The sequence below is a fragment of the Silurus meridionalis genome, chromosome 11 (genome assembly GCF_014805685.1).
Source record: "Silurus meridionalis isolate SWU-2019-XX chromosome 11, ASM1480568v1, whole genome shotgun sequence".
In the NCBI taxonomy this organism is placed as follows: domain Eukaryota; kingdom Metazoa; phylum Chordata; class Actinopteri; order Siluriformes; family Siluridae; genus Silurus; species Silurus meridionalis.
This window is the reverse complement of record NC_060894.1, coordinates 7,862,501-7,877,974: the sequence shown is the minus strand read 5'-3', so window position 1 is coordinate 7,877,974 and position 15,474 is coordinate 7,862,501. Positions and strand designations below refer to the sequence as shown.

Here is a 15,474-nt window from a genome sequence, read left to right as displayed (position 1 = left end):
GTACTAATGCTGGAAGCTGGAAGCTGTAGTGATATTAATGGTAGTAGGTGCAGTAATAATTAAACTTTTAGTGGTGGACATAGTTGTAGAAGTAATATTAGTAGTAGTAATTGGTATAATAGCAGTAAATATAGTAGTTGAATTAGGAATAATGTTAGTAGTAGTAGTAGTTGTTGTTGTATTATTAGTAGTAATTGTGTTAATAGTAATGGTAGTATGATACCGTTAAATTTGTAGCAATGGTAGTGGTAGCAGTAATAATAGTAGTTACATTTTGAGTAATGGTAGTAGTAATAGTAGTTATAGTGATAGAAATAATAGTAGCAGCAGTAATATTAGTAGTTGAAACAGTAGTAAAAGTTAAATTAGTAGCAGTGGTAGTAGCAGTATTAAGATAAGTTGGGTCGTAGTAATGGTAGTAGTAGCAGTACTTATAGTAGTTAAAACAATAGTAATGGTAGTAGTAACAGTAACAATGGTAGTTAAAACAGTAGTAATTGTAGTAGTAACAGTACTAATAGCAGTTAAAACAGTAGTAATTGTAGTAGTAACATTACTAATAGCAGTTAAAACAGTAGTAATTGTAGTAGTAACATTACTAATAGCAGTTAAAACAGTAGTAATTGTAGTAGTAACAGGACTAATAGCAGTTAAAACAGTAGTAATGGTAGAAGTAACAGGACCAATGGTAGTTAAAACAGTAGTAATGGTAGTAGTAATAGTAACTATGGTAGTTAAAAAGTAGTAATGGTAGTAGTAACAGTACTAGTAGTAATGGTAATATTAACAGTACTTATAGTAGTTAAAACAGTAGTGAACAGTAGTAATGGTAGTAGTAATAGTAATAATAGCAGTTAAAATAGTAGTAATGGTAGTAGTAATAGTAATAATAGTAGTTAAAACAGTAGTAATGGTAGTAGTAATAGTAATAATAGTAGTTAAAACAGTAGTAATGGTAGTAGCAACAGTAACTAAGGTAGTTAAAACAGTAGTAATGGTAGTAGCAACAGTAACTAAGGTAGTTAAAACAGTAGTAATGGTAGTAGTAATAGTAATAATAGCAGTTAAAATAGTAGTAATGGTAGTAGCAACAGTAACTATGGTAGTTAAAACAGTAGTAATGGTAGTAGTAATAGTAACTATGGTAGTTAAAACAGTAGTAATGGTAGTAGCAACAGTAACTATGGTAGTTAAAACAGTAGTAATGGTAGTAGCAACAGTAACTAAGGTAGTTAAAACAGTAGTAATGGTAGTAGTAATAGTAACTATGGTAGTTAAAACAGTAGTAATGGTAGTAGCAACAGTAACTATGGTAGTTAAAACAGTAGTAATGGTAGTAGTAATAGTAACTATGGTAGTTAAAACAGTAGTAATGGTAGTAGTAACAGTAACTATGGTAGTTAAAACAGTAGTAATGGTAGTAGCAACAGTAACTAAGGTAGTTAAAACAGTAGTAATGGTAGTAGTAATAGTAATAATAGCAGTTAAAATAGTAGTAATGGTAGTAGCAACAGTAACTATGGTAGTTAAAACAGTAGTAATGGTAGTAGTAATAGTAACTATGGTAGTTAAAACAGTAGTAATGGTAGTAGCAACAGTAACTATGGTAGTTAAAACAGTAGTAATGGTAGTAGTAACAGTAACTATGGTAGTTAAAACAGTAGTAATGGTAGTAGTAATAGTAATAATAGCAGTTAAAATAGTAGTAATGGTAGTAGTAACAGTACTAGTAGTAATGGTAGTAACAGTAATAATAGTAGTTAAAACAATAGTAATGGTAGTAATAGTAACTATGGTAGTTAAAACAGTAGTAATGGTAGTAGCAACAGTAACTAAGGTAGTTAAAACAGTAGTAATGGTAGTAGTAATAGTAACTATGGTAGTTAAAACAGTAGTAATGGTAGTAGTAATAGTAACTATGGTAGTTAAAACAGTAGTAATGGTAGTAGCAACAGTAACTATGGTAGTTAAAACAGTAGTAATGGTAGTAGTAATAGTAACTATGGTAGTTAAAACAGTAGTAATGGTAGTAGTAATAGTAACTATAGTTAAAACAGTAGTAATGGTAGTAGCAACAGTAACTATGGTAGTTAAAACAGTAGTAATGGTAGTAGTAATAGTAACTATGGTAGTTAAAACAGTAGTAATGGTAGTAACAGTAACTATAGTTAAAACAGTAGTAATGGTAGTAGTAATAGTAACTATGGTAGTTAAAACAGTAGTAATGGTAGTAGCAACAGTAACTATGGTAGTTAAAACAGTAGTAATGGTAGTAGTAACAGTAACTATGGTAGTTAAAACAGTAGTAATGGTAGTAGTAATAGTAACTATGGTAGTTAAAACAGTAGTAATTGTAGTAGTAATAGTAACTATGGTAGTTAAAACAGTAGTAATGGTAGTAGTAATAGTAATAATAGTAGTTAAAACAGTAGTAATTGTAGTAGTAATAGTAACTATGGTAGTTAAAACAGTAGTAATGGTAGTAGTAACAGTAATAATAGTTAAATTAGTAGCAATGGTAGTACAGTAATACCCGTTTATATATATATTATATGTATATGTATATTTATTATATACGAAAAAACGTGATAAGCAGGGGCCACCCCAAAAATGCTATTTTATGTATACAGTACTATACTGTATTAACATTTTACTTCATTTTATAATTAATAATTATATTTTAAATAATACATTTTATTATTTCAACATAAAACTCAATAAAAAACAGTTTTGGTTTATTCGAACCGCGAAAAAGCGGGGGATTACTGTAGTGGAGTAATAACAGTTACATTAGTAGCAATGGTAGTAGTAGTAATAACTGGTTTTGTTAGTAGTAGCAGTAATAATTGTTATAGGGGTAGAAATGACGGTAGCAATAATAATATTAGCAGTTGAAACAGTAGTAATGATAGTAATAAAGCCACACTCCAGAAGCTGTGACGTGACTGCCTCCTCTCGTCCACTTGTACATGTCCATAATGAGATAATCGGATCATCATCTAAGCTTTAATTAGTCTAAGAGGTCACATGATGTGGGGATTTGAAGTGGAAACGAGAAAGAGAGAGGGAAATGGAGAAATTCATTTGCAATAAACATCTAAAATAAAACCGTCAGGTTGAGAGAGGGTAATGAGGCCTTTCTAACCCTTCCATATGCCAGTTCACATTCTGGCTTCCCGTGCCTTCCGGTTCCACGGTGCACAGTTCCGGGTCGGCGGCCATCTTGCCGTTTTTCCCGCTCCTCCCAGTATTTAAGGACACCCAAGACTTTAGCTCGGGGCTAGATTATCCCACTGGCTTCCTATAGTCCCTGGGATTATTCTTGCCTCCCTGTCTACTCTGTTTTTCACCTTACTTGTGGCATCCTGCATTTGGGTCCTCACCCAACCAGTGCCACTGCGTAAAGTGTCGGTCTACCCTAAGTTGAAAAGTTTAGATGCAAATACAAACAGATTGCAAATCTTATAAACCTATATTTTGCTCACAGAAGAACAAAAAAAACAATGTTGAAATTAAGGTAATGTACCATTTTAATAAAAAGAAATGTGGCAATTTTGAATTTGATTCCAGCACTGTGTCTCAAACTCCAGCAACTGGTCTCCTAAATTCCCAGGCATATAAGAGCAGAGAAGATGCTACACAGCAACCTTTTTCGAATTGGGGTTGTACATTAGTAGTTTCGCTTAGGAATGAAACACTAGTGTGTGTGTGTGTGTGTGTGTGTGTGTGTGTGTGTGTGTGTGTGTGTGTGAATTCCATGTGTGTGTGTGTGTGGGGGGGGGGTGTGTGTGTGTTTGTAGCGTGGATTCTCTCACCAACCCTGCTGCCTGTTCTGTTCTCTTCACGTTTCTTGCTGCGTAGGTGCTACCTGTGAAGTTGTCGTTGGATGCCTTGCTGCAGATGCCCGGTGCTCAGGTGCGAGAGACCATGAGGAGCCTGGGAGCCACTGCGGAGGAGTGCGTTAGGCTCTGCGCTGCCCTCTCCTGCTTAAAGAGTGCCACCGAATCAGGTGGGCGTCCTGTTTGGTCTGGCAGCCTGCTCCAGATAGCAGGAGTCTAATTTTAATTTGGGAATGAGAACGTGCCAGATGTAGGTATTTCTTTCAACATTTAGCTTAATAAATCATCACAAAAGCAGCAAAAGTCTTCTGTGACACACTGTGTGTTTTTATTTCTTTAGGCGAGTGTAATGAGGACGGGGGCTGCTGGTTTTCTGAACCCACTCGACGTGACAGTGGAGGTCTCACCCCAGCAGACCAGATCCCTTTACTCGGAAGTCTGACACGCCCTCATAGCCCCTCCCCTCTTGCCCGGCCTCCTACCACTCCCACCACACCCACCGTGCCCACCACTCCTCTTGTTTCATGCCTTCACTCACGCCACCTTCCGCCCAACCCTGAAGCCCACATCTACCACGGCTATGCGGAGAGCCTGACAGATCCGAGTCCATACTACTCATCTTGGCCTGTCCGATTGCATGGACACTCCTCCACCCCACCAATAACCCCACCCTCAAAGAGGAGGCACCGCCTGAAGCCACCCTGCACACCGCCGCCACCCTCACGCAAGGTACTCCACATCCTGCCCAATATCACGCTGACACGCAGCAAGAGCCACGAGAGCCAACTGGGCAACCGTATTGAGGACACGCCCAGCAGCAAGTAGGTCACTTTCTGTTGAGGCGTATAAATGATTTAACAGTTGAAAATTGTTATGTATAATTATAAATGTGAAAAATCATTTGAGGTAGTAGGCAGATGACAGTTACTATTCACATGGCATGAACATCTTTATTACACACATTTTGTTAATAAAAAGGCATTTAAAAATGTCTTTACCATACTTCAAGTCCCATAATGAGCCAGGAAAAGGACAGCTGTCTTTCACTTTCTGGTATTCTGGACAATTTAGCATGTTTCCTGTTCTGTGCAGACCATTCCATGCTTGTGTTCCCTATTTAAACGTGCCAGAAAATTTAGGTGGATGAACCAATGTAGTTTTAATTGAAGAATTATAAACTGTAGTCAAATATTAGTGACTCCTAACACCCCTAACATTTAAAGAGAAATGTGTGTGTGTGTGTGTGTGTGTGTGTGTGTGTGTGTGTGTGTGTGTGTGTGTGTGTGTGTGTGTGTGTGTGTGTGTGTGTGTATGTGTGTGTGTGTGTGTGTGAGAGAGAGAGTCAGTGAAAGACTGAGAGAGACAGAAGGAGAGAAAAAATATGCATATAAATGGTGTGTGTGTGTGTGTGTGTGTGTGTGTGTGTGTGTGTGTGTGTGTGTGTTTGTGTGTGTATGTAAGAGAGAGAGCCAGTGAAAGACAGAGAGTGACAGAAGGAGAGAAATAACATGCATATAAATGGTGTGTGTAAAAGGTCTATATTAATCCCCTACAGATTTCCAAGATTAGAAAAAAATGTCACAACAGGATACACATTGAAGGCCCAGTGTCAGGGTTCCTCTCTCAAACACACACACACACACACAACACACACACAAACACACACATACATACAAACCCAGTCATCAGTATCTATAATGCTAGTAACTCTAACAAACCCAAACCCAGACGTTCTCTTCAATAACCCTGAACATTACATTAATCTCAATAATCTTAACATTAGTACCTCTAACCCCAGTCCCTTTCACATTTTGTGTCATGTTCCCATGTTTTTTTTAATGTCCTAGTCCTGTCTCTATCCCCATCCTGTCACTGTTTTCTGAACGTGTTCCCCTGTTATGTGTTCGTCATTGATTACACATATGCTGTTTTACATATAATCCTGAAGCATCATTGTAAATGTTTTTATATCAGTTTTCCAATCCAAGCCTTGAGTTCTTGTTTCCATGGTTGTTTTGGTTTTAGGACACTTTGTTTAACATGTTTGAGTGTGTTAAACAGTCTGTTGGTTGTAACCTTTTATTTGGATTGGGATTTTGATCATTGGATTCCTATAAATAAAAGCACATCTGTGTTTACACACTGTGCCCTTCATCTGAGCACATGTTACTTCAGGACCCTTGACCCAGGCACTCGACTGATTTCTGTACATGCAGACCTTTTGTCAGCATAAATCCTTTATCCTGCAATTTTTCTGTGTTCCTGATTCTCCATGACCCCGCTGACCATCTTGTGTTTGTGTCCAAAGGTGTGGGAAGAAAAATAAGCTGTTCCTGAACGTGCAGATTAACGGCAATGCTTGTGACGATTCGCCGTCTCGCTCTCCGCTGCTTTCCACCCGGACGCATGGCGCTGTGCCAGCTACTGCCCCTTACACCCTGCCTGGGACGCCCACGCTACTGGAGGAACATGGAGGCCTTAGGAGTGAGACTCTCCCCACACACAAACATACACAGATATAGTGGTTACAAAAAAGCAGCATTTTATTACAATAGACATCTATTGTGATCAAATATTAGGTCATTTTAAATTTGATGGCTACAGCATGTCTCAAAAAAGGGAGAAGGGCAGTAAAAGGCTGGGAACATTAAGTATTACTGAAAAGAATCAGCTGGAGGACAATTTTGAAATTTATTGGGTTAATTTGCAAACAGTTCAGAAGCATTATTGGGTATAAAAATATCTTAAAGAGACAGAGTCTCTCAGAAGTAAAGATGGCCAGACGTTGACCTATCTGCGAAAAACTGCATCTACAAATTGTCGAACAATTTCAGATTAAAGTTCCTCAACATAAAATTTAAAAGACTGAATATCTCATCGTCTACAGTACATAATAGGAAATATTATGAGAATCTGGGGAAATCTCTGTACACAAGGGACAAGGGCTAAGATCATGATTGGATGCCTGTGATCTTCGGGGCCTCAGGTGGCACTGCATCAAAAACAGATATGATTCTGTAATGGAAATCACTCTAATGTCAGAAACATCTCCAGAAATCACTGTCTGTGAACACAGTTTGTTGTCATCCACAAATGAGGGTTAAAGCTCTATCATGCCAAGGAGAAGCTATATGTAAACATGATCCTGAAATGCTGATGTTTTCTCTGGGCTAAAGTTAATTCAAAATGGAAAACTTTTCTGTATTTAGCGAATCCAAATTTTGTATCATTTTTGAAAACCTTGGATGTCGCATTCCAGACTAAAGAGGAGACGGACCATCCAGCTTGTTATAAACGTTTATTAAGAAATTATCAATGCTAAATGGTTTTTAGAGCAACATATGCCTCCATACAGACAACACTATTTTCAGGAAAGGCTTAGCATATTTAAACAAAATAAAGCTAAATCACACGCTCAAGAAAAGGTTCAGAGTTAAAGATTTATCACAAAGACTCTTCCTGTGCTAAAGCGTTTATGGCTGCATTCCAATTGTGTTTTTAACATACACTTATCATCTTGCTCTCTGCACTCCCTTGGGGAACTCTTTACACCATTTTGAGAGCTGTTCTAGCACTTTATTATGTCAAGTGCGTTTTTTTTTATAGATGACCATTTAAAGGCTTGTGTTTCCTTTTCAAGACAGCAAAAATGACTTACGAAACTAATTTGTAAAATAAATTTGGCTAGCACTTCGTTTATTTAAGTATTATGACATAATTAAGGGGTTTAATCGTCACTTTGAGAGTAAAGGAAGATATTTTTCTCTTGAGGGGAATATCTTTTAAAAATATCAGTCTCTCTGCCTTGTCCCCCAGATAACATCGCTGTTCATCGCAGCTCTCCGCAGGCAGTGAGGAGAGACATTGGCTTGGCTGTCACTCACAGGTACTTCACCCACCTGCTTGATCGTGGGTTACGGTATTACCGCAGCATTGAAAATATTAAATAATCATCAAGGCTTGAACCAGGGTTGACTGCATGAGAGACTTGAACTCTAGCAGTTTACCACAGAATGTGTGAATCCAAATGAAGGAAAATCCATTTTCCAGTTTTTTTTTTTGTTGAAAAAATGTACAGAAACAGAAAACAGCTCAAATATGATTCTACAAACTCAGATCCCAAAAATCCAACATAAAAGGACAACAAAAATCAGTCCACACCTCAAAAAAAGGAAAAAGTCGAAAACCTCTCAGGAACTCAGGGACAAATACAATTAAAGTCTTGAGTGGTGGTAAAAAAAAAAAAAAAAAAAACACTGAACAAATTCTTAACAGGAAAAAACTAAATCAAAATCAAGGAATTACACCGGGCAACTCCAAAAGAGGCTGGAAATGCGGGCAACAGACCACACAGCTTTAATGATCAAGCAAGAAAATGAGACAAAAGGTGAACTTATGTACATACAGGTGAAAACAATGAAAACTAATGAGGGACAAAATTGTCAGGATCTTCCGGGCACACGGCACACACTTCCGGTTTCATGGCGTGCACTTCCGGGTCGGCGGCCATCTTGCCATTTTTCCCACGCCTCCCGGTATTTAAGGACACCCAAGACTTTAGCTCGGGGCCAGATTATCTTACCGGCTTCCAACGTCCCTGAAAATATTCTTGCCACCCTGCTCCTGCTCCTGACCCCTGTTCTGCTCTGCTCTGATTTTGAACTCTGGACTGGTTTTTGGGTTGTTTTTCTGCTCTGCTCATAGTTCTGTTCGCTGGTTTTTGATTTTTTAGACTGTTTTTTTGTATTGGTTCTGTCTTCCCTGTGCCTGTGTATAGACCCTGGACTGTTTATTGGTCTTTGTTTTCTCCTTACCCTGTCGCATCCTGCATCTGGGTCCTCCCATCCACTCACCCTAGTCACTCGCATGTTCTGACAGAATAATCTGGTCGTGCACCGTGTCCCCACTCCACTCCACCCGAGACCACTGACACAAAATGGTGAATCTGGTGGGAAAACAGGCAAAACTCAAACAAAGAAAAAACATAAAATGTTGTGTAGGAACCTAGCAGGATCCCCCAGATCCTGACTATAATTACCATGATTTGGGATAACATGAAGAACAAAAATGAATCCATACCTGCTTGATATTTTACTACATTGTGGCTAAACAATTACAGGATCAGATCCATCGGATTCAACATTTTCAGCAGTAGAATAATACAGTTCTACATTTGAAATGAATTTCCTAAAGGTTATAAATTACTGTGACCAAGTTTGTTGTTAAAAGCACTATACAACAAAATTGGATGAAGTGTGAATTGAACGGTGGCATGTTGAAGGGTCTTTCACTGTTGTCACATGAACAAGACACGTGTTTATGAAATGACCTGTTGATACACCAAACTGCTCTTCGTTTCACAATCACTGTGTTTCAGGTTCTCTACCAAGTCGTGGCTCTCGCAGACGTGTCAAGTGTGTCAGAAGAACATGATCTTCGGAGTAAAATGCAAGCACTGTAGGTGGGTTTGTTAGAGTCAGAGTGCACAGAAGCCGTCTCGTCCTCACCCTGGTCTTCATAATGGATATCGTTTGGAGTGAAAATGAAAGCCTTTCTCCTGTGCACGCTGTTCTAATGGCTATTTTCATCTGCGCAGGTTAAAGTGTCACAATAAATGCACGAAAGAGGCTCCTTCCTGTCGAATATCATTCCTCCCCAGTAAGTGCTCTGTTCATTCCCTTCTCTGAGCACATAAACGACAGAGTCCTTGAAAAAGGTTTTGTGTGTGTGTGTGTGTGTGTGTGTGTGTGTGTGTGTTCCTCTTACATTCCTTGACTGCTCTTGTTTCAGTCACAAAGATCCGGAGGACGGAGTCCGTGCCGTCGGATATCAACAACCCTGTGGATCGACCGGCCGAGGCGCCGCAGTTCGGCACATTACCAAAGGCAATAACCAAGAAGGTACTGACCTTTATGGTGCAGGACTAAAACTACAATCTCTTCTGTCTGCATACACATGGAAGCTGTGCTTTGTGTTTTTTAGCGTTGTTGTGTTATTTTTTTTATAGTGACATGAGACTTTTACTCAAAATGTATTTTCTATACATTGCAAGACAATGAAATAAGTACTCGTTATTCCCATTTGTGGTCGAATTTAACAAAATGCCTCCGAGGTAAACACTAATTAGAGACAATATGTAAAAAAAATAGGTCTATATGCACGTCCTCGATCTGAATCATGCGTGTCCTTTACAAACCTAGAAATGCGGTAACTTGCTGACAAACAAAGATTTTCCTTGCAAACATTTCTTTAACATTTCTTTAAATTTATTTATTGTATAATAATATGCCATGAATTGAGCAGAGGTGTAGCTGATCAAAATGAACTGATTAAAGAATGCAGAAGGTTGTGAGGGTCAATGGCGCTTTGATGTATTCCCTTGTGTAGAACCACTAACCATCAGCCGTTCAGCTTAATGCTTGATTTGATTCTAAATTTATTATGATTTTAACTCTAAAGTTCATTATTTGACTAATAACTAGTGAATGTAAAAATAACTACAGATATATTACTTCAGGTATAATCAGGTATAAACTGATGTTAAACATGGTACCGCCATTCTTTCCCAAGGAGTATCCTCCCGTGCTGAATCAGCTGGACTCCAGCAGTAACCCCTCGTCCACCACGTCCTCCACCCCGTCATCTCCCGCCCCGTTCCAACAGAGTAACCCCCCCAGTGCCACCCCACCCCCCAACCCTTCGCCCAAAAACCACCGCGACAACCGTTTTAACTTCCCAGGTGAGTGTTTCCTCATAGCATGAGTAGCATCATTTATTATTAATAGTGCACTTCTTACTCACTTACAGTATAGATCCAAAAGTTTAGGACTAGAATGTGTTTTAGAAATAAAATCAATAGAAGTGTAGGAACTTATTATTTCAAACATTTCTTCCTTCAAGATCACATGTAACACACTATCACCGATCATTCAAAAGCACATCTGCTGCTTTTCGACTTGCCTTTTAACCCTTAGCTTTTTTTTCTCTTTGTCTTGTTCCTGCCTGTTGATTTTTCTCTCCCTCTTTCCCTAAGCTGCCTTCTACTTTCAGCATAGACAGCAGTTTATCTTCCCCGGTGAGTTAAACACAACCTGCCGGTTTTCACAGCTTGTAACTTTTTTCCCCAGAAGTGTTCCATCAGCTTGTTGTGTGCGTCTAAAGACAATTATTTTTTACATCGTTTATATTTTTTTACATCGAGTGTGCATGCTGACGTCTCAGCTGGTTTTGTCTTGGGTGATTTTAGTGAATCGATGATCTATTTCTTAATCAATTTTGGTACATTAGCCAGTTAGTTACGTAACTAAAAAAAATCTGATCAACAATCTAAGTTTATGTAGTTGGGGAGGTGGTAGTTTAGTGGTTAAGGCATTGGAATTCAGAGCTGAAGGTTATGACTTCATATCCCAGCCAAGTTTTTACACAGGATGTCTGCCAAATGCTATAAAATGTAGCTAGCTAGTCCATATTTACATACAAGTAACTTAATTAGCATTGCTGCCTAGTTAACACACATGCTACCTAACAAACCTGCAAGGCATTGTGACTAAATTAATATAAAAATGTATATAAATCATTTGCTCATGCTTCACTGAAGCCCTCAAGCAGACACAAAGACAAAAAGTTCAGAGAGAATTGAAACAACTTGCATGGACTTGTATTGTTGGTTTTGTTTGCCTCCTACTGGTGAGTTGTGGTGTTGCTTTTCTGGTCAGTAATTAAATGTTCAGGTGTGAAAAGGTTTATTTATTTGTGTTTTGGTGTATTTTTTTTTTTTTAGATGTGTCCAGTTCCAACACGCCTCACCCGGAAGGTCTACCAGACACCGTGTAAGATAGATGTCAGATGATCTACAGAAAAAAGTGTTATCTCATGTAAAGTGTGGGTGACCTTTTTTTTTTTTTCATTTCCCCTCATTAAGGAATGAGACAGAACCCTCAGAGGAGGATGTGCATGCTGAGCTGGCTGAGCATGAAGACGGAGAAGTAGGTTACTTCTGTGATCCAGCCATTCTTATAAGCTTGTTGATATGAGCTACATGGTAAAAACAATCTTCTGCTCTAGGAAGAAGAGGAAGATGAGGATGCGGAAGCAGAGGAGCATAAAGATGCGAGTATAGAGGAGGAAGAAGCGCAGGAGGACGCTAATCAAGAGGAGGAGGAGGAGGAGGAGGAGGAGGATGTGAGCTTTGAAGAGACAAACGGCGGATCAGACTGTGAAGGAGATGAAGATGAGCTGGATGATCTGCCCAGTGCACGAGGCAGTGGCCCCTGGAAGGGTCCTGTGTCACGCAAGCCCAGCCAGACCAGCGTCTATCTGCAGGAGTGGGACATCCCTTTCGAGCAGCTCGACCTGGGTGAGCTGATTGGGAAGGGTCGCTGGGGACGTGTACACCGGGGCCGCTGGCATGGCGAGGTGGCCATTCGCCTGCTCGAGATCGATGGCAACAATCAGGACCACCTCAAACTTTTCAAGAAGGAAGTTATGAACTACAGGCAGACACGCCATGAGAATGTGGTGCTGTTCATGGGGGCCTGCATGGCACCACCACATCTCGCCATCATCACCAGGTATGTCAGAGCTGCTTTTTAAATTTTTATTTATTACTGCAAAATCTGCATCAATTCTTATTTTAATTGTATTAATGTTTAATAAGTATACTTTTGTTTCAAGGAAGAATTCTGACCAAGGAGCTTTAATATCAGCTAATGTTGTCAGGTTAGCTTGTGTGAGTAAAAATAAAAAAATAAATTTATCATCATCACTTAAAATCCTCTCAGAAATCCTCGCATTACGCACTCAATGTTGGCCGGCATTAGGTATGAACATTTTTTAAAATGATGTGTGTAATTCAGTAGCATTCCTGCCCTTTTGGTTCATGTTATCTAGCTGACTAGCAACTGGAGTAAAAAGATTATTTATTTAGAAAAATGTCGGGTTTGATATCCTCATAAATATTCTGGTTTGCTCAGGGCCGCTAGCTGAATAGGTTAAAGCGTGATGATTTAAAAATGGGAAGTAAAAATGATGCTTATAATCTTAATGTGAAGATTAATTCCTATGTATATTTTTATAATTAGTGATAAAATTGTCTAAAACAATCCTGTGTTTACCAATGTTAGCTAGCTTAGCCAGATTATTACCATTTACACTGTAACTTCTGTATTGTGCGCATTGTGTATTGTGACTTAAAAACCCAAATGGATTTCTGGTCCAGCTAGCTCAATATTAGCTAGCGAAATTCCATTAGCAATGAAAAAAAAAAATTGAAAACATATTAGTTTAAAATCCTCTCAGAAAAACTGTCCTGTTTGCTCCTGTAGCTACTGTATCTGACTAAATACATTTGGCATTAAAGAAATTACATTCATTCTAGTTATGATCACTGTAATTCATTGAATGAATTGAGTACTGCATCTGAAATTCTTTCATAGCTTCTGCAAAGGCCGAACGTTGTACTCTGTTGTGAGAGACACAAAGAACACGCTAGACATCAACAAGACGAGACAGATTGCACAGGAGATTGTGAAGGTAATTGGCGTTATTAGCCTCATCGTTAGCTATCTTTAACTATCATTAGCCAAACTTTCCTTTTGTCCTCATTTCTTTCGCACTTCATTAGGGAATGGGATACTTGCATGCGAAAGGCATCGTTCACAAGGACCTAAAATCAAAGAATGTCTTTCACGACACCAACAAAGTGGTCATTGCTGACTTTGGCCTTTTTGGCATCTCAGGAGTGGTTCAGGAAGGAAGGTAAAGGCTGTTTCTCCCTTCATCTGATTTTAAGACATTGTGCTTGGCATTATCATTTTGCTCGGCTGAAAACCGACTCCAGATGTGCGTTGTGTGTTCTTGTGTACGCTCATGCATACGTGTTGAGGCGAGAGAACGAGCTGAAGCTTCCTCACGGCTGGATTTGCTACCTGGCTCCGGAGATTGTGCGCAAGATGAGCCCCGGGAATGAGGACCGCTTGCCATTTTCCAATGCGGCGGATGTCTATGCCTTTGGGTAAGAACGTGTTTCTACAGCGATATAGGTTTAACGTTTAAACTAGTGAATTGACTGACCATTCGTTGTGATTTTAGCACTATTTGGTATGAATTGCAAGCGAGGGACTGGCCAATCACCAACCAGCCAGCTGAGGCCACTATCTGGCAGGTGGGCAGTGGAGAGGGCATCAAGAAAGTGCTGACGGAGATCAGCCTGGGAAAAGAAGTCACGGTGAGCGATCGTATAAACTATTATTCAAAACACTGGGTGTATAACAGGATTAGCCACTGAAGTATTAGCACCACAGGGAAAGTGGAAGCTCAGTGTTTAAGGCTCTGGGTTACTGATCGGAAGGTCGGGGGCTCAAGCCTCGCAATCGCCAAGCTGCCACTCTTGGGCCCTTAACCCTCTCGTGCTCCAGGGGCGCCGTTTCATGGCCGACCCTGCGCTCTGACCCAAGATTCCGGACAAGTTGAGATATAAGGAAATAATTTCACTGTGCTGTAATGCATATGTGACGAAGATATGTGATAAAGGCTGTTCTACCCCCAGTGTTTATGAACTGCCTTGTTTGAAACAAAACTAGATCACACAACAGAATAAAAACAATTGTGCGTGCAAAGGTTTGTCTAACGTACCTGTAACAAATTGACTGGTACCGCACTGGAAAAAGGATAGACAGGCAATAGTTCACCAAGCAGAGCTTTCTTTATTCACATTCAATTTCACCCTGGCGCTTTCCTTTCAAGTACTCACGCCAGGGCTCACCCACACCCTGCTTTCTCTCTTAGCGCCTTCTGAGTGAACAATGTTTAGAGAAGATTGGACAAAGCTTAATCACTAAACATGTTGCAGCAAGAAGGTATGTGTACCTTCTCTCTTCATTCACCTTCACAAATATCACTCTTTCTCTTCCTGCTCTCAGGAGATCCTGTCAGCCTGCTGGGCATACGACCTGCGTGAGCGGCCCACCTTCACGCAGCTGGCCGACATGCTGGAGAAACTGCCCAAGCTCAACCGCAGGCTCTCACACCCTGGACATTTCTGGAAATCTGCAGAGTATGTATCATAGTTCTATGTATCAACTTCTCTACCACTCAAAATTTCATACACCCCTCTCATAAACATGCATTAAAATGACTCTTTACATTTGTCAAAAAAAAAATTATTAAATATATAAAAAATATATTGTAAAACATTTTTTACATACACTATATCGCTAAAGGTTTGCGGACACCTGGTCATAAACATGGTATGTGCTTTTTGAGTATTCCACATTTAGTCCAATATGCTCTTATAAAATTCTTCACTCTTCTGTTCCACTAGATTTGGAATATGCTTGTGGAGATTTCTGTGAGATTCATTTACCCACAGGGGTGTTAGTAGAGTCAGGTACTAATGTAAGTGAGGTGTAGAGGCCTGGGGTGCAGTTAGTGTTCACATTCATCCCAAAAGTTTTAAATAGCGTTGAGGTGAGACCTCTATAGCAGGAGCTCTTCCACTCCAACCCATGTAAAGCAGATCTTCATGGATACATACCATATATAATTGTGTGCCTTCAGCTATGCAATAACAGTTTGGGAAAGAACCACATATGACTGGGAAAGTCAGGTGTCCCAAAACTTTTGTCCTTATAGTGTA

General features: G+C 39.5%; 1 protein-coding gene across 6 annotated transcripts in view; it reads left to right on the top strand.

Moving 5' to 3' along the window:
* ksr1a (kinase suppressor of ras 1a) overlaps nucleotides 1-15,474 on the top strand; it is a 42,012-nt gene that overhangs the window by 25,284 nt on the left and 1,254 nt on the right. For 5 of the 6 annotated variants that reach the window (XM_046861458.1, XM_046861455.1, XM_046861454.1 and 2 more), the window contains 17 exons: nucleotides 3,862-4,009; nucleotides 4,180-4,660; nucleotides 6,148-6,323; nucleotides 7,656-7,725; nucleotides 9,217-9,300; nucleotides 9,436-9,497; nucleotides 9,630-9,739; nucleotides 10,410-10,578; nucleotides 10,873-10,914; nucleotides 11,620-11,668; nucleotides 11,761-11,824; nucleotides 11,904-12,409; nucleotides 13,274-13,370; nucleotides 13,462-13,595; nucleotides 13,723-13,851; nucleotides 13,929-14,064; nucleotides 14,759-14,892. In XM_046861458.1, coding sequence (XP_046717414.1) covers nucleotides 3,862-4,009; nucleotides 4,180-4,660; nucleotides 6,148-6,323; nucleotides 7,656-7,725; nucleotides 9,217-9,300; nucleotides 9,436-9,497; nucleotides 9,630-9,739; nucleotides 10,410-10,578; nucleotides 10,873-10,914; nucleotides 11,620-11,668; nucleotides 11,761-11,824; nucleotides 11,904-12,409; nucleotides 13,274-13,370; nucleotides 13,462-13,595; nucleotides 13,723-13,851; nucleotides 13,929-14,064; nucleotides 14,759-14,892 — 2,591 coding nt within the window. The remainder of the gene's footprint in view (nucleotides 1-3,861; nucleotides 4,010-4,179; nucleotides 4,661-6,147; nucleotides 6,324-7,655; nucleotides 7,726-9,216; nucleotides 9,301-9,435; nucleotides 9,498-9,629; nucleotides 9,740-10,409; nucleotides 10,579-10,872; nucleotides 10,915-11,619; nucleotides 11,669-11,760; nucleotides 11,825-11,903; nucleotides 12,410-13,273; nucleotides 13,371-13,461; nucleotides 13,596-13,722; nucleotides 13,852-13,928; nucleotides 14,065-14,758; nucleotides 14,893-15,474) is intronic. The other variant, XM_046861456.1, reaches the window with a different exon arrangement.